General features: G+C 46.1%; 1 protein-coding gene across 1 annotated transcript in view; it reads left to right on the top strand.

Moving 5' to 3' along the window:
- AFAP1L2 (actin filament associated protein 1 like 2) overlaps positions 1–25,467 on the top strand; it is a 56,049-nt gene that overhangs the window by 4,512 nt on the left and 26,070 nt on the right. Inside the window, exons 2-5 of the mRNA XM_065407564.1 lie at positions 4,782–4,910; positions 5,402–5,479; positions 12,310–12,404; positions 20,502–20,592. Coding sequence (XP_065263636.1) covers positions 4,782–4,910; positions 5,402–5,479; positions 12,310–12,404; positions 20,502–20,592 — 393 coding nt within the window. The remainder of the gene's footprint in view (positions 1–4,781; positions 4,911–5,401; positions 5,480–12,309; positions 12,405–20,501; positions 20,593–25,467) is intronic.

Raw genomic sequence — 25,467 nt, 5'->3', positions numbered from 1 at the left:
TGGACTAGGCTGCTTCTAGGAAGCGATAGTGGAAGTAGCAGTAGTAAAACCGGATAGAACACATCGTCAACTCCGGTTTCAGAGTGGTAGCCGTGTTAGTCTGTATCAGCAAAAAGAACAAGGAGTCCTTGTACCTCTTTTATCATCGACTCATGCTTTTAGAGTGAAATATAGGATGGGAGAACCTCAAAAGTATCCCAGAGACTGATTGTAAACCTACCCTGACAAATCTCTCAGGGCTGCCAATCTAGCCCATCCTCTTGCACTCACTTTCCTTGCCCTTCGCTTTGGTGCCCATCTAGATCCAAACTAGAGCAAATGGGCTTAAGACCAAATTGTTACGGGGCTGCTGCCACAAACTCCAGACTAGATGCTGTATGGGGTTTGGCAGAGCCGTATAGTTCTTTTCCCCAGTTACCTGCTGTCCTCATGGATCTGAGATTCCTAAAAAATGCCTTTTAAACATTATTTTAAATTTCTAGGGGCCCTTTGAATGATCATTGCCTAGTAACCACGTGTTACAGGGGACAGATGGTCTGGTGGTTAAGGCACTGGGCAGGGATTTAGGGGACTGAGGTTCATTTCTTGACTCTATGACAGAATTCCTGGATGACCATGGGCAAGTCCCTTAATCTGAGCCTCACTTTTGACAGACTTAAAATGAGGATGACAATCGCTAGCTCTCTCAGGGTAGGTATGATTTTAGTTACCAGGCTGATAAGTGTTGTTTGAAAACATCACATAGATAGGGGCTGCGATTCTTAAAAGGCAGGTGCTAGAATAGGGTAAAAGTAAAGCCCCTCACGAGGTAAAATTCACAAATCTCATTGACTTTCATAAGGACTCGTGTTCCTAACTCCCTTTCTGTGCTTTCAAAAAATCCCACCCTGATTCTAGTAGTCCAGTCCCCTTCCCTTGCTGCTGCTGCGGAACCCTGGCTTTCTAATATGCTAAACAAAGGCCCTGGAGATGTTGGCTGAAGAGCGCCATGGGGCTGCAACTCGAATCAAGTGGAGTGCTAAGTGTTGTCAGAAGTCCCACAGGGACAGGACCAGCAAGGCAGGCCTCGCTACAGCAGTGGTACCTTACCATGTGATCGCTTCTAGACCACCAGGGTGAGAAGGCAAAAACACAGGAGGAAAAGAGTCCATGGTTCGGACACCAACCAAGGACTGGAGAGACCTGGGATCAATTCCCTACTCCAGCACAGACTTCCCGTGTGACCTTGGGCAAGCCACTTAGCTCATCTGGGCCTCAGCTCCCCATCTGTAAAATGGGGATAATAGCACTGGCCTGCCTCCCAGGGGTGTGGTGAGGATAAATACATTAGATTTTGAGATGCTCGGGTACTACAGTGATGAGGCAGTATAAATATCCAAGATACACATTTAGGGCAGAGGGGAGCCACTGAGGACATTTAGATCAGGCTGCTCTAGATAATTTCCAAACTGGTTTGCCCATCACTAGGTTCAATATACCGTACACACAGTGGGACAGATCCTCAGCTTGTTGAAATCACTGTAGCTCCATTGATTTCAAAATCCTACCTTGGCTTAATGTAGAGACACTTCTGGACCATTGCTAATTCTTACCCACCTGCTGTGGTCTTTTCTTCTTCTTCCTCATTTGCACTGAGTATCCCTTTGGCTTCCTTCATATTCATCCTTGAGACTTCATCTTCACTTTCCCGCTTGTGCGCGTTGCTTTCTTATTAAAATTAGCATGTTCCTCCCTCTCTTCCTTCTTCCCTCTGAAATGAATAGTTCCATTCATTGCAGTGGCAATTTATTTGTACAGGTATCAGGTTTGGATATGGAGCGTCCCACTGAGATCAGAGAGAGATTTGCATAGGAACAGGCCATGCATACATTGCTGTTGTTTGAAGGAGAGCTGAACGTTTTTCCTTGAAGGCCCTGATGCAGGTCCATGGAAGTCAATCGGCATCTTTCCACTGACTTCTGTGGCTGTTGGATCAGGCCCTAAATGAGCTGTTTGAGTCACGGGAAGCCTGAAGCCAGTTTTGGCATTCCGAATCCCCTACTGGAAAATGTAACCTATTGCATGAGCTGTGTTACTCGTAAGAGATTTGACCCTGTGTGCTATGGTAGTTCTGGATGCCTGGGAGAAGAATGAGGTCATTCTCTATAGTAATGGGGGATGGGGGGAGGAATCATTAACCTTAAGGAGAAACACAAACTCTATCTTGACTTCCATGTGGACAGCTGTTGGGGAAGCTGTTCCACGTCAGTAGCTCCGAGATAAGCTGTGATGTTGTTTGGGTTGTACTCTTACTGTTATCGTTACTTATATGTAAAGTGTCACGTCCGGTAGAATAAGCTAATAGGACAGTATATTTTGGCCTGGTCTCCAGTGGGATTTTGCGCCAAGTCCAGCAGTCGATGGCCAGCCACCCAAGTCACTGCGCCAGTGCAAATTCCACTGTAGACAGGAAAATTGTGATTTAAACAGTGGCGTTTCGTCTGTTTGCTGGACTCAGAGCAAATTCCCCAGGTTAGAGAATGCCTGAGAGATGTGATTGATACCAAATAATCACTCCTCCGTTTTAATCACAGTTATTGGTAAAATCCCAGTATTTACAAGTAATTCCCCATTTCCACTTGCTTGTGAAAAGCACTGGGACTTCTTGGTCTTACTGGTACCTGATTTGTGTTGCAATGGGTTGTGCCAGGTGACGAGCCGAGCCAAGCCGATGCAGCACAAGGCAGACATTTGAAGTTGCCCATTGGGGCTCAGCCAGACCAAAATAGAAGTAACCTAATGTAGAGAAATCACAATAAAATTTAAAGGGCTCCCAGGCAATAGAACAAAGGCTCATGAGCAAATTAAGTCAGGTTATATAAATTGATCTGGAGGCAGTGGACTGGTGTTTACAGTCAAGCCCAGGAGTCATGGTAAATTGTTGGATCCACAAAGTTAGCCAAATAAAATCATATGGCATTAGAGTAGCGAACACTTGCTACCACCCAGTATACTGGCTTAATAATAATATAATATATGGAGATATACCTATCTCATAGAACTGGAAAGGACCCTGAAAGGTCATTGAGTCCAGCCCCCTGCCTTCATTAGCAGGACCAAATATTGATTTTGCCCCAGATCCACTAAGTGGCCCCCTCAAGGATTGAACTCACAACCCTGGGTTTAGCAGGCCAATGCTCAAACCACTGAGCTATCCCTCCCCCCTTGCTCTCACTCCCTCTTAGGGCATGTCTACACTTACAGTGCTGCAGCGTGTGGGGTGAATACGCTCTATGCCAACGGGGGAGAGCTCTCCTGTCAGCGTAAAAAACCACCCCCGTGAGCGGCAGAAGCTATGTCGGTGGAAGACGCTCTCCCACCAACATAGAGCTCTGTGCACACTAGCGCTTATGCTGGTGTAATTTATGTCGCTCGGGGTGAAATATTCATACCCCTGAGTGACATAAGTTTTGTCAACATAAGTGGTAGAGTAGACATAGCTTTAGTAGGGAAAAAATTGCCTTGTGATTAGGGACTAAGACTGAAAACTAGGCTCAGGAAGTGACTGAGTTAATGTACAAGAGGAGAGTCCTAAGAGACGAATATATGGAGATATACCTAGCTCATAGAGCTGGAAGGGACCCTGAAAGGTCCATTGAGTCTAGCCCCCTGCCTTCACTAGCAGGACCAAGTACTGATTTTGCCCCAGAACCCTAAGTGGCCCCCTCAAGGATTGAATTTACAATGCTGGGTTTAGAAGGCTAATGCTCAAACCACTGAGCTATCCCTCCCCCCCAAACTTGGATGACTCCTTGCCCTTCCCACCCATTGTCATTCTTATTCTGCATTTCCTTCCTTCACAAAACACTCTGTTCTTTCTGCGCTGGAATGGTCTCCTGCCCCTGTTCCTAACCTACCCCTGGCAACAGTAGGAGAAATCAGAAGTGAGTAACTGAATGCCAGCTAATAGAGTGTGGGCCTTTTCCCAGAAGCTATTTGACAGGGAACAGTTAAATAGAAAGAGGAAGGATTTTCTTATAACTAAAATTAACTAATTGGCTCTGCTTAGTCGTGGTGCTGGGGGCATGATCTACTTGACCTGTTCTCCACTCGCTCTTTAGGTTATAAAGGGGGTGTTCTGTCCATGGCATCTTTCTCCTGAACACTTGTCGAGGTGCTGATCAGTCCTGCGCTTGCTTTCAGATCCTCTACATCTCCATTCAATGCAAGTGGCAAATTGCTGGAGGCTCTTCCAAGCAACGTAGTCCCAGAAGACACTGAGTAGCATGGGCATACTCTATTTCTTGTGCATGAGTCTTTGAGTCACTGCAAAGATAAATGGAATCAAATTTGAAGTGGCCTAAAAAGGCAGCGTTTGGAGCTGGATCCCAGTCTGGATCAGGTTGAGACTAGAGCTCAGGGCTCTAGGCAAAATCAGGGTCATATTCAACGGTGCCAAAACCTTGCCAGCTGCTTTCATGGTAGTTCCAGCAGCAAATGGCCAAACTCTCACAAGATCAGCTGTTCTTACAAAGTGTCTAAACTCTCTGGACAAAATCTTGGTGTGAGATTTCAGCTATAGCTGAACTGGAATCAGAAAACAAATCGCTTCCACTTTGAGATGTGATCCAGAACCAAAACCCTAAGAATGGTTCAGCTCAAGAGATTCAAACCCAAATCCCTCCTGATCAAAAACATTTCAAGAGATTGGGAATTAGAGGTTCAGTGCATGTCCCTTCTCTAAATGTAACCAGATGGCCCTGTAAAGAAATTATCCCAATTGTTTGCTGTGTCTCCTTTAGCTCTAGAACAGCTGCTTACGGAACTTGAGGATTTTCTGAAGATACTGGATGAAGAGAACCTCAGCAGCACAGCTGTAGTGAAAAAATGCTTCCTTTCTGACCTCCTGCGAGTGTACACAAAGACAAGCAGTACGTATGGAGTCAGAACGTGGGGGGTGGGAGAGATGAGTTACATGGGTTTTTTATAAATTGGGACTGGGGAGAGGGGATATGAGAAAGAGAGAGGGATTTGGTTTTTAAATTGTATATAAATTACTAGAACTATATACAAAAATAACCAGAGTTACACATTTTTTAAAGTAAAGAATTTCCAAGATTCCTGATCATTTCTGTTTTCCTTGTTAAAACTTAGTTTATTTAATCCACACCATAAGATACACAGGACGTGCCATTTGGCTGAGTTCATATTGAAGCAGAAATTTTAACTCATGGAATTTCCTGGTTCTTTGGCGTTAAGTTGAAAAATTAAACATTGTATAATTGGTAGTTTTTTGCATTTAGTAGAGACTTAAGGGTACATACACACACATGTGCACATATTTTGCTTCTCTCTGTGTGAAAACTTAGCAGCGTGAATGGGACTGGCTCACAAAGACATCTCTCCTTCCCTTTGTTTGCAGGTGGTGATGAGGAATACATTTACATGAACAAAGTGACCTCGGTTAAACAAAAGGATGGACAGGAGAAAGAAGGTGGAGGTATGGAATCTATGGCTACCGATTGCCTGGGATTTAACTTCCCAATGGAGAGAGAATAAAGGGGCATAGGATTTGATCCTGCTCCCATTGAAATCCGACATGATTCCCATGGATTTCAGTGGGTGGAGAATTGAGCCAATGGAAGGGGTGGAATGACTACCATATTTTTACATATTCCATGCTTTTGGCTAACACAGTGAGGTTATTCCTGGAAGTAGCACTTTTGAGGGCAGTACTTTGGGATAAAAATGTCTCCTGCTAAGTATGCAGCTTCATGCAACCCTATTGAAATATTTAAAGAAGTCATCCCATTTCGTATAGACCCAAAGCAAGTCAATCCATGTCTAAAAGCTTTTGTTTGATTATTATGTTCAGCATGCTGCTTTGCACCACACCACTGGTGGTTTCAAATAGTCTAAACTGGCTCAAGATGAATTATTTATGCACAGAATATACATAATATCTTGTATTTATGTAGCACCCCTCCCCGCACGTTCCCAGGAAGATCCTAGCACTGTATCCTTGCAAACTGTATACATTGAGAACAATAACCCTGGGTGAAATGCTCGTGATTGTCTTCCAACAGTTTTTCTGACTAGATCCACCTGGTTTTGCATTCACAACACGGGAAGGAATTCTCCAAAAATTCAGAATTATTTTGTGCAAATTTCTCCCTTTCACAACATTTATGGAAACCAGGGCCGGCTCCAGGGTTTTTGCCGCCCCAAGCGGCAAAAAAAAAAAAAGCCGCGATTGTGATCTGCGGCGGCAATTCGGCGGGAGGTCCTTCGCTCCAAGCGGGAGTGAGGGACCGTCCGCCGAGTTGCCGCCGAATAGCTGGACGTGCCGCCCCTCTCCAGAGTGGCCGCCCCAAGCACCTGCTTGGCAAGCTGGTGCATGGAGCCGGCCCTGATGGAAACTCAAAAGGGCCACTTATCTTCAAAGCTTCATGCTTACAAATATAGATCAGCCTTTTAGCCACTTCCTGTCATTATTATTATTATTATTATTCATATTTATTACAGCTGAGAATGGAGCCCCATACAAACATAAGAGACAGTCCCTGCTCCAAATTGCTTACAGTCTAAATAGACAAGACAGAATGAGGGTAAGGGAAGGGGGACAACACACAAGCAAAGTGAACAATATGGTGGCCTGCAAAGGTCATGTTAGTGCCACGATTTTTATTGTGTTTAAATCTGCTTCATGCAGCCAAATTGTGAAGTAATGTCAAATGTTTCTGGAAATGAGACATTCTCTTTTTACTGTATGTAGGTACAGCCCCATCACAATGGGTCACAATCTTGGTCAGTGCCACTAGTTGCATAATTATCATATTAAACCATAGCCACAGAAGGCCTGCTTGTATCTACCATGACTTGAGCATGGAAATCAGCGGCAGTGGAAAGATTTATTGACATGGATTCTCTATCCTGGGTCCAATGACATGTACAAAATAGGGCTTGGCCAGGCAATGCAGTGAGCCATGGAGCCGCATCAGGCTGTTAAAGCCTGCTGTCATTGTTTTGATTTCAGCCTTTTCCCTGTCATGGGCTATGAGCCCCCACTTGCAATCATTCCCTAAAGGATATGGCCCTGGCTCTTTCAACCATTTCCCCAGACCAAGTTAAACTTCTAAGTTGTGTTTGGAAAAACTCAAGTCCGTGGCTTAGGTTCTATGTGCGTGTGGTCTAACTCCTAGTTATGGATGTGTAAAAGACCCCAGTTCTGTGACTGACTGGACGGGAAACCCTGCATCTGTTCAATGAATGGGTGCAGGTGCTGGAATCTGCCTGTCCAGTCAGTTTCATTCATTTAAGCCCTGATTGTGCTAATGTGGACTCCTAAACCCATGCGAAGTCCCATTGAAATCAATGGAACTTTGCATGATAGGTGCTGGGTGCATGCTAGCAGACTGGGGCCTGGGCCCATTCACAGTTAGATTGCACTGAAAGCATTCCCTTTAGGAGCAATGCAAGATAAGATGTTTTCTAGAGACAATCACATCAGCTCAGAGAAAAGGGGGAAAAAAGCCTTTAAAAACAGGTGAGGGATGGCCAACAATTTTTCTCATTGATGAATCTACTTTTGATTGCACTAATAAGACGACGAACTGAGCAATACAGTCCTTCGTTGGTATCTTTTTATGGCATAGTAATTGAATTCACCCTGGTAAATGACCTAAGAGGATACAATCTACTTGAAAAATAAAGATTGTTCTTTGGTAATACCAGCAGGGAAAATACAGTACAAATGCAGACATAACAGCAGTTTTTTGGCTGGATACAGGAATTTGCTTGGTGAAATTCTCTGCTCTGCGTCATACAGGAGGTCAGACTAGATGATCCCAATGGTCCCATCTGGTCTTGGGATCTGAGAATGATTTGCCTTGTTTGCAGATAATGGAGAGCACAGTTGTATAAGAATGAAGAAATAGGACATTTTATTTCTGTTAAAACTGTGCATGTTTACACTATTTCCTCTTGCCTGTTTTTTGTCTTTCTAAATGTCACCTGCCCAAATTCCAGGGCTAGGGGAATTTCAGATCCAGTGAAACCTGTACTGAGTGCCCTGTTATTAAGCAACTTCATGCCTTAAGAGAGAACCTGAAAATATCTCCTATTCTATTAGGGACAATTCTGCAATGTCTTTACTGGAAGCGAGTGTAAACAAACTGGTTTTGTAAGGGCTTGTCTACACTTATCGAGGGAACAATGCATCGGCGGTTGATTTAGCAGGCCTAGTGAAGACCCACTAAATTGACCGCAGATCGCTCTCCCCTCAACTCCTGTACTCCACCTGAACGAGAAACGCAAGGGGAGTCAATGGGAGAGCATCTCCCGTCGACATCGCGTAGTGTGGTCCCCATGGTAAGTAGATCTAAGTACGTCGACTTCAGCTATGTTATTCACGTAGCTGAAGTCGCGTAACTTAGATCGATCTCCCCCTGTAGTGTAGACAAGGCCTTAGACTCTTGAGTTGATGCTTACAGCTGGTTTAGAAAAACAATTATTCCTCAAGCAGATCCCTCCTTATAAAGGGAGGAGAGAAGAGCAGGAAACTCTTTAAAGTCCAGCAGGGATCTCACCATACACATCTGATTTACCCTGAAAGTGCCCAAGTACTACAGCAATAGGCTATATATAAAACCCTGAGATCCCCAGACCCAAACTGTGCTGCATCCCATGGCCAGCTCCTCAGGTCTGTGGAGCTGTGCTGATGTACATCAGTTGAGGATCTGGAAAAAGGTCTCCATCCTGCTCTTGATTTGCTGAGTAGATTTGGGGAGAGGTGGGGGGTGGGAGGGAGGAAATGAATAAGGAAAACAAACTATGTATTCCTGGCATGGTGATGCTCATTAGGATGATTCCTAGGCAGGAGGTGAAGCCAAACACTCGCTATGCTTAAGCAGATTCTGGCATCACACAAGGAATGCAGAATTTTGAATGAGTGAGCACTGCACAAAATGTCACTTGTCCCTCTAATTGTCTGCAGTGTTTGGAGGGAGGCTGTGTTCTGTGTAGTAGTTACAGATTGGCAACGTGCTTTTTTGCTAAAGCTGCACCTACACAGTGCGCTTCTTGAGAGAGGCTGGGTACCTGTGAATGCACTGGTCACCAGCAGGTATGTCAACACTGCAAATTACAGTCTGTGGTGATGAGCCACAGAGCCTGGGTCAATTGCCTTGGGCTCAGGGAGCGAAAAATCAGTGTAGACATTCAGGCTCCAGTGGGAGCTTGGGCTCTGAAAACCAGCGAGGGGGGGGCGGGGTGTGTGTGTCTTGGAGCCCAAGCTGCTGCTGCTACTTTTAGCCCCGCAAACCCTTGACCCAGGCTCTGAGACTCTGTGCCATGGATTTTTCTTTGCTCTCTAGATATGCCCACTAAATCTGAGTCTCCTCATCTCTCTCAGAACAGTTTCATGGCGCTACCCTTCGGGTGCGCCTCTCTAGGAAGTATCACCCTTGATGTCCCATCAAAAAAGCAAACAGGGTGTTCGGAATCATTAAAAAGGGGATAGAGAATAAGACGGAGAATATCTTATTGCCCTTATATAAATCCATGGTATGCCCACATCTTGAATACTGCATACAGATGTGGTCTCCTCATCTCAAAAAAGAGATACTGGCATTAGAAAAGGTTCAGAGAAGGGCAACTAAAATGATTAGGGGTTTGGAACGGGTCCCATATGAGGAGAGATTAAAGAGGCTAGGACTTTTCAGCTTGGAAAAGAAGAGACTAAGGGGGGATATGATAAAGGTATATAAAATCATGAGTGATGTGGAGAAAGTGAATAAGGAAAAGTTATTTACTTGTTCCCATAATATAAGAACTAGGGGCCACCAAATGAAATTAATGGGCAGCAGGTTTAAAACAAATAAAAGGAAGTTCTTCACACAGTGCACAGTCAACTTGTGGAACTCCTTACCTGAGGAGGTTGTGAAGGCTAGGACTATAACAGGGTTTAAAAGAGAACTGGATAAATTCCTGGAGGTTAAGTCCATTAATGGCTATTAGCCAGGATGGGTAAGGAATGGTGTTCCTAGCCTCTGTTTGTCAGAGGGTGGAGATGGATGGCAGGAGAGAGATCACTTGATCATTACCTGTTAGGTTCACTCCCTCTGGGGCACCTGGCATTGGCCACTGTCAGTAGACAGGATACCGGGCTGGATGGACCTTTGGTCTGACCCAGTACGGCCGTTCTTATGTTCTTTCCAGGAGTGATGGTACTGAAAGTAGCACTCCTGATGCATCATAGAAGAGGGAAGGCTCCCTCACCAGCTAGTTAGCAGAGTATTTGCAGTGTAACCATGGGGTGCCTTGGCAGGGCCATCTCTTCATTTCTGCATGCTGCAGTAAAGCAGCCTTTTTCAAGGCTGATGATCAGGTAACTGCCCCTTAGGCCTCCCCTGGTTTAATTTTAATGTCAACCGTGCAAGGAACCGAGCAGCCTTGCCTGTCGTGGCTGTGCCTAGCAAGCAGATGTATTCGGTTGGTATTCACTGACTGAGCTGTTTGGCACATGGCTGCCTCTGACCTTGTAGCTTAATGAAATTGTCCAGCGTTAACAAGGAGGAAAGCAGAGAAGTTTCACCACAGGCAGCAGACAGCCTGGGGGATTACGTCACTCTGTGTTTCGGATTGTACCGATGCTTCTGCCACCCTGCCAGAGGCTCATTATAGGCTGCAGATTCAGAGCTGTCATTGTGGCTTCCGAGACTGAGACTGAAATGGAGCAGTGCGGGTCCAATTTTTATTTATAAAACACAGAGAAATATGCAGCGAAGTTCATGCCAGAGTCTTCTGAACCCCATGGTAACCTGCGCTAGGAAAGGCACAGCACCCTGACTGTTCTAATTTATATTTTCCCTGTTCACATAGGGAGTGAGGCTGGGCTTTTAAAAGGAGCCTACGGGAGTTAGGCAATACATTCAAAGGGAGCTGGGCACCTAATTCCCTTGTCTATCTATGGCACTTATATGGTCCCCTTTAGTGTAGTATCTTTTAATGTATTTCTCTGCACAACACTCCAGTGAATTAGGATAGTGCTATTGTATCCATTTTACAGATGGGAAACTGAGGCCCAGAAAGACTAACTGACTTGTGCAGGGCCACACAGGAAGTCTGTGGCATGGCAGGAATTGCACGTGGGTCTCCCGAGTCCCAGATTAACACCTGAATCACTGAAATATCCTCCCTTCTTAGATCTGTTGGAAACTCCTCCCCCTACACAGAGTGCCAGGTTCTCAGCTGGTGTATACCGATGTAGCTCAATGCAGCTATGCTGAAAATGCCCACTGAGGATTTGGCCCTATATTTTTTTCCTAACAATCTTTTCCTCGGCTATGAGGTCCTATATGAATGCATTAGTTACTAGTGTTACTGTTCTCATTTTATTAGTAGAGTAACTGGACTTTGCACCTCTGTGGCAACCTTTGTGCTTTAAGTGAGTGGTGTTATCCCCATTTTATGGATGTGGAAATGGAGGCACAGAATCGGAGATTAGCCCAACCACAGAGGGTGTCTGTGGTAGAGCTGGGAATAGAATGTACTCTCAGAAGATCCCCTAACTTGCAGTCCCCTGCTTTATTCACTATGTCACACTATCTCCCAAAAGCCTTTGATGTTCCTAAGGCCTAATCAAGATGGCCAGCCTTTAGCTACGACTCATTTTACAGAGGTGACAAAATTCAATAGAAACCATTTTTCGTAGAAAATAAATCTGTTCCTTATGTTCTAATTGTGATGCAATAGCTCGATGACGTATGTATTACCTAAAGGGAAAGACCTTTTGAAACTTTCTTCTTTGAAGACTTTCGGCCAGGACCTCCACTGAAGCCAGTGTGGCTACGTGATTTCCACCAATTGAGAATCTGGCCCTTTGTTTTTAAGGTTGTTAGTGAGTGGAACTGGGAGAGGGAAAGTGATTTTTTTTGCCTGCAAGTGAAACCATGTACAGCAGAGTAATAACAGAGTGAACGTTTTAGAACAGCTTAATATAGACATCATCATTACAAGTGAAGTGAATTTTATTTTAAAAGACATTTTGGTCTTCATAGTTTTCATTCCAAGAGGGAAAACATTCCAAAACAAGAAGAGCTTCTACCAAGAGAACTGGTTCTTTAGCTGTGGTGCCGTAGCACTGTATTCTTGGCTACGGTCTGAAATGACATGGTCACGACGAAGCATCAAAGGCAGACTCTGTAATTAACCCCCTGCTTCCTACTCAAATATAACGTAGCACGCGGATGTTGCTGCACCACTGCTAGGTAATAAGTGCGTTGCTGGGACCTGCCACATGTCATTATTCCTGCTTGTTTCTGTTTGTAGCACTGGATTGCGGAGAGTCTTTGTCCAATGGGGAATCAGGACACCATTCATCTCCTCCTCAGAAGAGTCTGCCGGACCTTCCTCCTCCAAAAATAGTATGTGTTTGATTCCTGGTCGCTCTTTCTTCTCCTTTCACGGTCTTAATATTTAATCGAATCTACCTCTAACGATAGAAATTCTTGATGGCACATACTGGCTCTAAGCACTGACAATTTTTTAAATTATGCAACATATAATGTATGTAATTCACAAAACTCTCTCTGTTTAGCAATAGGATGCTATTGAGGCAAACAGCTTAGTCCTGGTAAGTTTCAAAACAGGTTTAGGTAACTCAGGGAGAGATTTTCAAAGACATGAGTACAAGCTAGGCACCTAGCAGCCAGTTGTCTTTGAAAATCTCCTTCTAGATTTGTGGCAGCAGCAGCAATGGTTGGACTGCCTGGGAGAAACTGACAAAGGCCAACAATCCTCAAACTTCAGGGTATTCGGGTAATCACCATGGGGTGTCAGGACAATATTCTCTCTCAGTTGTGTAACACTGCACTACTTGATCACTGCTGTGGAAGACAAGGGGATTTGCTAGCATCTGGCATTGTCCCCTTTCTGAGACAGGCCAGACCCTAGACCATTGTTCCCTTCCCGTATGGCAGTTTCTTACGAAACCTGCATCCAAGTGGATGTGTGAGAAAGGGGAAGAAGATGTGAGTATCGGGACCTGCTCCCTAGGCAAAAGCAGAAAGGCAGCTTGATTAACGTTGCTGTTCTCCTTGCTACGCTGTAGGTTTTGATCCTTTAATCCTAATTTAATCCTAATTCAGGGGGAGTCAAATCAGTCAGTGTCTCGCCACAGAATTCAAATGAGTTTGTTACGTGTAAGACTTGGAAGAAAGCTTGCAAACTCTCCTATGATGAAGGGCTCATGTGCCCGACCATCTTAACACCTCTGGTGGCCAGGAAGGAGTGGAGTTTAAGGCACGTCTCTTCCTCTTTCTTTGGGCATAGAGTGCAGCTGCTACCTAAGACTATAGCAGCCCCTGCATCCGCTCTGCAGAATGCGGTGTGGGGTGGGGAACATTATTGTGCAAGTTGCATCCTGAGTACAGATTTCTCCCCATGCATACTTTTTGGTGCTTGAAGGTTTGCTGCGTCGTCTGTGTCTTGAGAGACCAATTATACATGATTCAGGTTTCCCTGAGACTTTGTACAAAAGAAATCTACAACCAAAGTTCCCTTGGACTTTTCCATGGGCCAGTTATAAATGTAATTAGGTTACAGTTCATCACAATCAGCTTTCAGTGGGATTCTGTTTCCTTGCCAAAAGAGCAGCGCTAGCTATCCTCCAGAGACACTGACAAGCGGGGCTTACTGTGTAGCAGCCGATCAAACATGGGAATCTCAGCAGTAAGGATTTTCTGATGTAAAAGGACAGCCGACTTGAAAGAGGGGTTAGTGGGTGGGTGGGTGGATGTGGGGATGTGTGTGGTGACAGAGAGAGGGGGTAGAGTTTGCTAGGGGCTCACTGGAGAAACTGTTCCTTTAAAAGGAAGGAGAAGTCAGAGGGTCAGAGAAGGGATTACCATAAAGGGTCTTATGGGATCTCTGCTGTAAGGGAGTTTAAGGGATGGATGTCACTTCGGGGTGCTGGGAAAATGAAGCCCGAAAAGGAGAAAAGTAGGGCTGGATTAATACAGAGGCCTTTTAGATGCACTGCAGTTGTCCTAATGGAAGCGTTCCAGAGCCTGCGGAGTTTTTCCAGCTAACCCATCTGGCTTAATTGTTAACGCTGCCCATGCTCTCCATGCTGAGAAGGGAAGGCAGCCCTCGCCTGTGACTGGGAGCAGTGATCTGTGTGTAACTGGTTCTGATCGCAAGGGGCGCTGTTCCTGGTGGAGGTGGTGGCGGCATTAGCAGTAGCGAGATGGGTAAATAAGGTCACAGGCTGGGGTAGCAAAAGAGTCCCGTGCCAAAAGAAAGCCTGCCTGAGGATCAGCAAGCAGACGCAGCTCTTATCATGCAGCCTGTGCTGTGCGACATGGCTGGAGGATCTACAGCTGCACAGGCTGAGACACACACACACTGGCTCTGACTGTGGGAAACTTCGAGGCAGCTTCTCCTGGTTGTTCAGTGGAACAAATACAGGAATGCACCTCTAGCTCAGCACAGTGTAGGCATGGGAAAAACCGCTGCCCTCCTCCTGCCCCCACTGTTGCCTCCAACAAATCAGTGGCTCCTTCTTGATACCCCTCTTTAATTCCTGTCCCATTAAATGAAGATTGCCCAGTGGTGCGGGCCGAGGGACATACTGGCCGCCGCTTCCAGCAGCTCCCATTGGCCCGGAGCAGCGATCCGCGGCCAGTGAGAGCTGCGATCGGCTGGACCTGCGGACAGGGCAGGTAAACAAACTGGCCCGGCCCACCAGGGGCTTTCCCTACACAAGCAGCGACCCCAGTTTGAGAAACACTGGGCTAAAATTTCCAAAGACTTCAGTGGCTGATGTGTTGAGCTCTTTTAATGTTCTGGCCTGATTGCAGGTGCTGGTCAGGAATTTTTCGGCTTTTTTTTTCCCCACTGAAAAATGCCAATTTGTTTAAACCAAAACTGTTCACGGCAAAGGGTCATTTTCAATACATTTCCTGAATTGAAAAAATGTTGAAAAAGGCTTTTGAAATGGTCCAAATGTCCCAAAATGTCAAAACGAAAAGTTGAGATTTTTCAGTTCAAAACAACTTATTTCAAAATTTAACTTCATACAGAAAATTAAAAAAGAAAACAGGTCAAAATCAAAATTAAAGATTTTGAAATGATCTAATCCAAATTTCCCATTGCCCTGAACTCCCCTTCTCCCCCGCCTGGACTTTGTTACTGAATTTTTTCAAAAATTGGACTCTTTTTTGTGTGTGTCCTGATTTGGGACAGAACTTTTTTTGTTTGTTTTTTTAAATCTCAAAGATTCTCCTGCCCAAGGCTAGTGCTGACCTGTTTTGAACATCTGGCTGTAAATGTATAATTATCATACTTCTGCATGCCTGAAACACACCCCACATCCACACAACAGCGCTCCTAACACGGTGCATGCATGTCAACCGCCATTTGGATTATGCTTGCTCTGAGCAAAGCAGCTGATCTCGAAGGGTATGTCTACACCGCACTTAGACACCCCCAGCTGGCCTATGCCTGCTGACTTGGGCTCATGGGGCTTGGGCTAAGGGCTTGTTTAATTACCATGGCCTGAGCCCGAACATCTACACTGCAATTAAACAGCCCTGCGCTCGTCAGTTGCAGGAAGGTGGCAAGGGATAGCATTTAAGTAGCCCCAGTTAGGCTTCGAAGCTCACTGAAGTGGAGGGGGCAGGGAAGGGGCGGTTGCTGCTGCTGCCGCCATGTGGCTGAGGAGAATTTTCTGTGAGGCCAGGGTAAGAGAGTGGCAGCACGTTTGATGACACTGCTGTAGTTTTGGCAAGGGATCTGCTGTGGTTTTGACCCTGGGACGTTTTCCCTTGATGTTAAGGCAATGGGAGTGTGTGTTTTGTTTTTTAGGAACTTGCTGTGGGTATATCAATCAGCACCAGTTACTACAGTTGGGGGTGTGTGTGTGTGTTTGGGGGGAGATGTAATTAAGTGGGCGTGGCTTCATTAGCCTCTGGTTAAAACCCCCCAAATTCTTAGATGACTGATCAGCATGCTCAGAAGCTATAGACTTTCCACTCTGGGCTAGTTGTGGCTTTTCCAGAAGCCCTAAGCAAAGGGCAGTAAGTGTTGTGCTGTCCCGGAAGCAAGTTCCCCCTTATTTCCGGCGGGGGAGTAATTGGCGCCAGGTATAAGCTTCTCCTCCCCCCCCTCACATCCCCCCCCAAATGCATCAGTTCAGCTATGTTGGCTGGGAAAGCTCGAGTCCGCTCACTCCCTCCTCACCTGCACGGGTCCATTAGCGGGCTACCATCCGGCCCTCAATTAATATCCTGCCAATTTTCCTCTCACTTCCTCATAGACATGTTGGACAGCTGCAGTCTGCAAAAATAGGCTTTAGTTTTGCCTGTGTCCTGTCCCATCCTCTCCAGCGACAGCGTGGTGAACCCTGGAGTGCCCTGGGTGCTCAGCTGCTCTCAGTTTGGGGAAATTTTTCTCCTTTAGTCAATTGTACCAGTTTCCCTAACAGCACTGTGTGCGCTCCAGAGGGCCGTACTGCGATTGAGGTTTAAAGAATGACGGTGATGAGTGAGGTGGAAGCTCAGAGGTTAGAACCCCAGGAGCTTGGCTTTTTTTATTTATGTGTGGAGGGAGAATAGAGAGGGTGGTCGGGATTGCAAAACCACATCAGCTCATCGCTTTGAACTTTGATTCAGAAAAGGGCAATGACCGGAGAGCGATGCTCTTAGGGAGGCTGAGTTTAATGAACAGAGACCGCAGAAACTGAAAGCTACAAAGGAACCTCCCTGGTCTCTAAAACCAAGTGTGGGAAGTTGCTTGTAGAACGATGAGGCGATGTCAGGGTGTTCGTTATCCTGTGTGTTGGGAATAGCAGTTCATTATCTGGCACTTACAATGTGTCTTTTCTAGGTTCCTTTTTCAGTGCTAGAGCCCAGCATAAGTGGGTCTGATCCAAAGCCCACTGATATCAATGAGGGGCTGTGACCTGACTATGTGTATGCACAATGCCTAGCACAAGGGGGCCCTTGTTTTGAGTGAGGCCTCTAGGTGCAATCACAATATAAACCTCAAATAATGACACTGACGTCTATGGGCTTTGGATCATACTTAGTTCCTTCTCTGTCCCTGTTCTCCGCCCATGCCTTAGCACTAACTAGCAGTTCTGTGCTCTGCTCTGTTTTTCACCACATGCTGCCAGTTGCCCCTGTGATAACTCACTAGTGTCTTATCGTACCATTCCCACTTATTAGCGTAGAAACTGCAGTGCTCTGGGCCGTTCCTGTACGATAGCGTCAGACGTTTGTTAGGGTTTGCCTGCTTTATTGTGCCATTGTGAAATGGACAAGTGTGCTGAAATGACCAGACTGGGTTGGCTAACACAGTACAGTATATTTTTGATCTAAGCTAGAGACAAAAGAAGCCCACGCCTTTTGGTAAAGAGAAAAAAATAACCTCTAAAGAAGCTGAAGCCTAGTCCCACATAGTCCCCTTTGGTTTCCATTGTTTGTATGAAACAAAGTAACCGTCCCCTCCCCTCCCCTGAGACTGTGTTGGACAGCATAGGAAGCAGTCACAGCGCGGGTTTTTATGTAGACTGCGATGTCTTCCCGATCTGATTATCACTTTAAATTCTCTGCCACATACAATGGTAGCTGGCTGCAAGCGCCAGTCTGCCACAGCTTCAATGATAGCACTAGTCCCTGGTTGAGGAAGTGCACCCAGTAAAACTATTGAGTGTTTATTTTTCTAATTGAATGCTTTAGCTGAAGTTCTTAAGCATTTAAATATTGTAGGAAAACGTTGGTAAAACATTCCCCGTATGGCCTCAAACACTGAGTGGAAAGTATACTAATAATGCCTAGCAGTTCTATATGGAGAGGGCCTCTCCTTAAAGCACTTTGCAAAGGTAAGTAAGAACTACCCCTATTTTGCAGAGGTAGAGACCAAGAAGGGTCAGGGACTTGCCCGTGGTTACACCATGGATCTGCTCATAGCTAGCTAGCCAAAGCCAGAGGTCCTGAGTCTCAGGTCACTGCCCTGAGCACTAACCCAGACTGTATCCCTGTATACTGGCTAGACTGGGAATACTGCAGTATTAATATTCTACTTCAAAGCCTGGTAGGCCAACAGTCCAGGTTAGTGGGTTAATGTAAGAACACAATAATTCCTCTCTTGGCTGAATGGTGCTACAGATATAAGAACATAACGTACGAACGGCCGTACTGGGTCGGACCATTGGTCCATCTAGCCTAGTATCCTGTCTTCTGACTGTGGCCTAGGCCTCAAGAGACATTGGCCAATTTATACATTGTGCTGAAGGGATCCCAACGTGCTTTGAGACAATGGGCCATGTTCTCAGCTGCCTGAGAGCAGCTCTGCGTGGCATGGCTCTCCTGTGTCAAAATTCATATTGAACAATTTCAGCTCTTTTGCCTAAAGAGCTAACATCAATCTGCCCCTTAGTAAGGACAGAGGTGCCAGCCAGCCATTAGCCAGAGGCTGCTGATTAACTTAGAGTTGCCAGAGACTTTGATTTGACCCTTGCTCTTTAATACTAAACATTAAAAATTCAAATCAAAGAATTCAAAAATAAAATAATCAAAAAAACTAGGCCCCCAAAGCCGATGAAATATAATCAAACAGGCAAATAATTGAAATGTATAAACAACGATTACCCATGGTGGCATTGGGGTAAAATGCAAAGGCAGATCAGCACTGGCCTGCTATAGCTTTACCCAGTGTGCGAGGTGCAGAGAGGTCTGAGGGATGCCTCCTTGTGCCCAAACCCCGGGCACCCCAGGGGATATTCCTCCCAGCAGAGGGCAGGCAGTGCCTCTGTCGCTGCTCTCCTTGAGGTTGATGCCAGGGGAGGGAGTGCAGTTGTAATTTGCACTAGTGCTCCATAGGAGTTCTGCTGGCAGGGGCTGTGAGGTGTGTGTGTGTGGGGGGGGGGGGGTGCACTGAATCAATGCACTCCCCCCTTGGCCCTGCCCACATTGTGATGGTGCTGGCCCATTATCTTCTCCTCTCCCCTGACAAACAATTGTGTGGGCAGCCAGGAGTGAATGCACGATTCCTGGCCCTGTGCTGTACGGATCTTCAACAGGATAGTAAGGAGCGGGGGACGTGTCCCCCTCATTGCCTGCCAGTGGCTGCATCTCTACTCCGGACAAGTGAGGTTTCAGCCCCTATGTATAGGGCTATTGCAGGCTGGTCCCTGATGGAACTCCCAGCATCCGCACCAGAGCTGATGTTTTATGCTGGTACCAACTAGAATCTAGCTCATACACTTGCAATCCAGAACACATCATAACCCGGGTACTAAGAGAATCACTCCCGCTAGCTAAAATAACTCCCCTTCAGCTGTTTTTAGCTGAGTTACATGAACACAGCAGATACGGATTGTGTTCTATTATGCGTGGCATGTGAGAGGAAATGTTTGGTGCTGGACAAATTGAGGAGCAGGGCTAAGCTACAGGATGGTAGCATCATGCCCCTCCCCCCAAACTCCCCTCGTGTGGGCTGTAACTCCACCCACTACCCTGTTCTGTGCAGGTTTTTATGCTGCAATCCTCACCGCAGGATCGGAGCGCCTCCTGCTACTGCATTCAAGTTTGCAGCTCAGTGAAGTCAAGTGCAGTCGTATGAATGGCTTGAGAAGTAAATGGGTTTGGTTTTTACCCACCTTCTTGCTCGTGTGGTGGTCTTTCCATGGGATTAAGGAACTGTTTTCTCTGCCAGCTTGTGTTTTGGGGAGGGATTTGGCAGATGAAACAGGGTTTTTCCAGAACTTGGACTCTTTTCAAAGGCTCCTTTCACTTTAGTTTTGTTTATCCACTTCCTTCATTTTTGCTCATATTGACTTTAAAGATGCCTGATGTGTTTCCTAACTTGGGACTTTGTGCCGTGTGACCCCCGGGCTATGAACATTCAGTTAGGGAGTTTGAGACAGGGTAATAGACTTCAAATGCCTGTTTGGGCTAAAGGTAGGTAATAGTTCTACCTCTCCTCCCAACTGTCCTCCACTCAGGTACCCCATAACTATTCTCCTTAGTGTTCAACTTCATCCCCAATTGAAATGGATAGCTTATATGCAGCCATCTGGACCTAATGGAAGGAGTCCATTCAACCAAAGGGCAAACTCCCATTTACTGGTACAGCAGGATCAGATCCATGGTTAGAATGAACAAGCGGACTGCAGTTTTTCCGGGGTCTGTCCTATAGCCCCAAAATTGAGGCTTTCAGGAAAATTGAAGCGTTGACTATTTAAAGCACTGCGACATTGTATAAGAACTGCCAAGTGCAGCAGCACAATACTCCTTTAAACCTAATTCAGCGAGCTGTATATCGAAAGCCAGTTCAATATTAGCATTTACCGATGTGTCTTTCCTTGAATCTGAACACATTTACTTAGAGGTCATGAATTGCACATCTAAAAGGATCCCTCCGAGGGGCCATACTTTAGCATTACCAAAAAGGGTTGTTCAAAGTTTTGGAGTGCTCTTTACCACAAAATATGCTTGTTTTATTCATTCATTTCACAGATTGCAGAAACGAAACTGCCTTCGATCCCCAAGATTGAGTCTCCAGAGGCATATTATGAAGAGGCTGAGCCATATGATATCTCTGTGAATGGTACGTCAGAGCCGGTTCTCGGCTTTTCATGGCTATCATTAACTAGAGTGAGATGCAGAACTCAATGTTCGTGGAAACAATCAAACAGAACTACTTTCATACAATTCTTTTTTGATTCCTGTGGATTTGCTGGTCATAAGAAGGATACATTTTTATACCTAGTTTTACATTTATTTTTACATCGTTTATAAAGGATTAATAAATGACTAGTAGATGTTATATGCCTGCTATAGACAAGAGCAGTATGTATTATAGATGGCTATAAAATATTATACGTGTTGGTGGATTCTCCATTTCCTGAAGTCTTCAGATCAAGAGTGGATGTCTTTCTGGAAGAGATGCTTTAGCCGGACTCAATACAGGGGTAACTGCGTGAGATTCAATGGTCTCTGATATACAGGAGATCAGACTAGAAGATTTAATGGCGCCTTCTGGCCTTAAAATCTATGAACCCTATGGGTATATTGGACTTTATATCAATCTTGAAGCATTTATTAAAACAGCTCTTCAAAATGTATTAACCATTTTAAACTATGTATAAATGTACCCTTTATGTAAAGCGTGACAGTTTATAAACTGCAGTGATCTAGATCACTAGACCGTCCCCTCTTTCAGTCTCGTGTACGAGAGTCAGGGAATTCAGAGAAGGATAACAAGTAAGGCTGATGATTTGGATCAGAATTCATTACCATTGTGTGAGCAGCACTAGACCCAGCTGTGCAACCCTGAGCTTTAAAATTTGTGACGAAGAAACAAAGTGGGGGACGTTGCTTGAAATTATGCGGGGTTAATTTATTTTGACAGTCCTTATCCCGAAAAGATGACTGTATCTTCCCAGGTGTTTGTACAGCGCCTAGCACAATGGAGGCCCTGATCCTGATGGGGAGCCTTTGGGAGCTACAGCTCTCCTGTCGGCTTAATTACTCCACCTCCGCGAGAGGCAGTAGTTATGTTGGCGGGAGAAGCTCTCCCACTGACCCAGCACTGTCTACATGCGGGGTTGGGGTTGGTATAACTACGTCACTCAGGGGTGTGGATTTTTCACACCCGTGAGTGACGTAATTATATCGCAGTAAATGAGTAGTGTAGACCTGGCATTAGTTTGAGGCTAAGATGAATGATGAAATCAGGTGCAGTTAAGTGGAGTGAGTTGGAGTATTAGCTCCTAGTTATCACACCATCTGCATCAATCTCTTTCTATGTTTAAATCAGCGCTGCCTCAGCAGCATGGGACCTGATCCAGCTAGCTACTGGGGGTTCGGATTAGTTTCCATTTTCTCCAAATCACCATAGTTTGGGGCGGTGCAGATAAAAGCCTTCAGGGTTGTCCCATCTCTGTAATGAGGAAGCCAGGTTTGGGTTTTCAAAACCTCACCCTGGACTGGTTGGCTTCTAGATGTCATTTTATCTAAATGGCTCCACTCCAGTTAGAATACTGTGGGCCAAATTCTGCTCCGTTACTCCTGATCAGCACTTTGGGGGTAGTTACCGGGCCCTGTGAGTGCAGAGAAAATCCTACCTCCAGCAGTATCAGTGGGTAAAGCACTTTTAGAAAGAAAAATAGGTGATTTTTTTTCAGTGCTTGGGGTTGCAGCCTTGACAGAGACAGTGCAAGATACTGTTATGGGGTTCAGTGTGCAGTCCAGACCACTGAGGGAGGGGTTGTGTCACCACTTGCCCTGCAACCCTGGGTGTTTTACAATGCTTTGCTGCTGTAGCTCACAGCCTGGGGTGCTCACAACCAGTCTACAAGCATGCAGGCCATATCCTGAAGAGCTAGACAGCCCTGGTTCAGCAGGTCTCACCCCAGCGGCCTGTCTATAGCCCACTCTGGCTTCCACCAGCCTTGGTTACAACCAGCAATAGACCTTTGTTGTCTTTGCCTGAGGACCGGACTGGTCAGAGAATCCAATACATGTTCCTTTGTCTAAGGCAGACCTGTTTACTAACTGCCCCAGACATACCTGGTTTAAACGCACTTTAGTCATAATTCCAACATATATCCATAACTCTGAATACACGCTGCACACATACATCATGCAAGACTATGAATGGTCAGTGAGTTATTAGTTTTCAAATGATACCTCACAATGTATATTTTATACAAACATTTTTGCAATAGGGTGGGAATACAGGGATGCTTATGGTCACACCTGCCCCTTTACAAAGCTGTAGGAGGGTTGGCCCCTGGCTGACCCAGAGGTGGCGGGGCAGAGCCCTCTTTCCTGGACAGGGCATCTGCCACCATATTTGTTTTCCCCCTTTATATAGAAGAAACCTGTTTTGCCAGGACATAATATCAGACAATATCCATCATTTCAGCTACTGGGTTTTTTACAAACACTTCACTGTGACGTTAATGACCAGCGTGGTGGTAGATTCAAAACGATATATTACATGTCACTTTTTAAATAAATATCCTGACACCAGTGCGTGAGCTGTGATGAGCGTGTCAGGCGTGATGAGTTGCTGACAAAGAGCAGTGAACCGCAAATGGGCCTCTGGGTCACGGACGCCCCACAGCGTCATGCTCCCCAGTGCTTGGAGTCGGAGGATTAGAATTCTGTTGACAAAAAATTCACCATCAGCTCCACCTCCCGCAAATAAAAAAACCTCCAGTTTTTGCCAGTTTCACGTCAGATTCTTTCCCTACCCAAGCAAAAAGGCAGCTGTAAACTTCATCCCACAGGATAAAGTTGGGAATTAGCTAGCAGGTAAAAAGAAAAGGGAGTCATACCTCTTGTTTCTTTTCCTGTTGTTTTAAATTGTGTGTAGCCCGTCAGCCCAAGGCTGCCTCTAACTTGCTTTGGGGCCTCATTCAGGCCACAAAGCATCATACACGCCGGGGTGTTTTCCAATTGCCTTTGCAGTGAGGTAATAGTTACATTTTTTTGCCATACACATAGGAAAATATAATTGTCCAATTATGCTGAGAACCGCAGCATGTAGGGACATGCACCAAACTTATTCGTATGTAGCCAGGTGTTCTATCTCGTATATATGCCAATTAAACTGGGTTATGTTACTCAGACAGCTTTATAAAACCAACATTTTTGTGCATAGAAAACCTTGTGGGGGGGAATAAACAAGAATTCTACTGAAATCTCTCTTTTGCTTGGCAATGCAGGATATTTAATTCAGAATATGCACTGGCAGGGAATGCCTCTAATAACTGTGATGGCACCTTTGTCCTGAGAAGTTTCTAGTGAATGATTATGCAGGCACGAGGCATACAGCGAACAGGCTAAGATGGTTTGGGGTAGTGTCAGAAATATAAGATTTTGGTTACCAGGAGCACTGTCTATTGGCTGCTATTGTTAGTTTATCATTAGACGAATGAGAAATGTGCTCCGTGTTATACAGACCAATGAACGGCATAGATGCAGGGGACTGGGACTCACGACTCCTGAGATCTGTCCCCAACGTGTTACTGACAGGGCCGGCTCCAGCATTTCTGCTGCCCCAAGCAAAAAAAAAAAAAAAAGCCGCGACCGGTGGCGGCAGTTCAGCGGCAGGTCCTTCGCTCCTAGAGGAAGTGAGGGACCTGCCGCCCCTGAATTGCCGCAGGTGCCGCCCCTCTCCCTTGGCCGCCCCAAGCACCTGCTTGTTAAGCTGGTGCCTGGAGCCGGCCCTGGTTACTGACTAGCTATGCCCCTTTGGGCAATTCACTCAACTGTTCTGTGCCCCAGTTTCCTCCTCTGTCATAATGGATATAATCATACTGCCAAGTACCGTATATACTCGTTCATAAACCGAATTTTTTTAGTAAAGAAGGGAAGCACCAGAGACGGGGGTCGGCTTATGAATGGGTATATATAGAGAGAGGTGGGACACAGCCCCTCCCCCAACAGAGGGAGCAAGGAGAGGCAGCACAGGTAGCAGAGCCAGAGGGGAAGAGGTGGGACCAGAGTCTCTCCACTTCTGGCCACGCTGCTCTCCCTGCAGCCTCCGAAGCAGCTGTGCCACTCAGCCCCGCCCCCCCAGAGCAGGCTGTGGCAGTGCCACCCCGCCCGCCGGAGCACACTGTGGCTGTGCCGCCCGGCCCAGCCCGCTGGAACATGCTGCGGCTGCGCCGCCTGGTCTGGCCCGCTGGAGCAGGCCGTGGCCATGCTGCCCAGAGACATCCTCCCCTGGCCCGCCCCAGCTAAGATGGGAAGGGATGGGATGGGGAGAGTTTGGGGATCCCGGGCTAGGGGTGGAGTCATGTGGGGGGTGGTCACAGGGGTTACTTCCCTGACTCCCAGTTTCTCCCCCCCCCCAAAAATTTCCCCACCAGTTGCTGTCCTGGACCATCAGGGTAAGCAGCTGGCGCGCCGGGACAATTTGTTTACTTAGGTTTACCTCCGTGCCTGCGGACGCGAGGTAAACAAACCATCTCGGCCCACCAGCGGCTTATCCTGATGGCCCAGGAGCCAAAGTTTGCTGACCCCTGAATTATAGGGTCGGCTTATGAATGGGTCATAAAAAATTTCCATTTTTATTTATCCATCTTGGAGGGGGCGGGAGGTCGGCTTATAAACGAACCGGCTTATGATCGAGTATATACGGTACCTATCTTGGGAGAGTTGAGGCTCACCCATGAAGAACAATGGGACATGTTCTGATCTCCTTATGTTGAGTAGCCCTTGCTCCTCAGATGGCTCCATTGACTGTGGGTCTGAAATCTGATAGGGGACTCTTGTGGAATAAGGTGCTATTCAACATGAGTAAAGGTGATCTGTCCTTGAGAGATCCTTGGTTGGAGAGTGTAGTGCGTCACTGTTAGGTGTTAGTGTTCTCCTAGGCATCAGCTGCTCTTTGGATACTCTTCTAGTTCAGATGTTAGCTTTGTTTGTCTTTCCTGACTATTTTAAATGTGAGGGCTCTGGTGAGGCC

Source organism: Emys orbicularis, chromosome 7 (assembly GCF_028017835.1).
Source record: "Emys orbicularis isolate rEmyOrb1 chromosome 7, rEmyOrb1.hap1, whole genome shotgun sequence".
Classification (NCBI taxonomy): domain Eukaryota; kingdom Metazoa; phylum Chordata; order Testudines; family Emydidae; genus Emys; species Emys orbicularis.
Note: the sequence above shows the minus strand (reverse complement) of the source record. Positions and strands in the feature narration are given on the sequence as shown.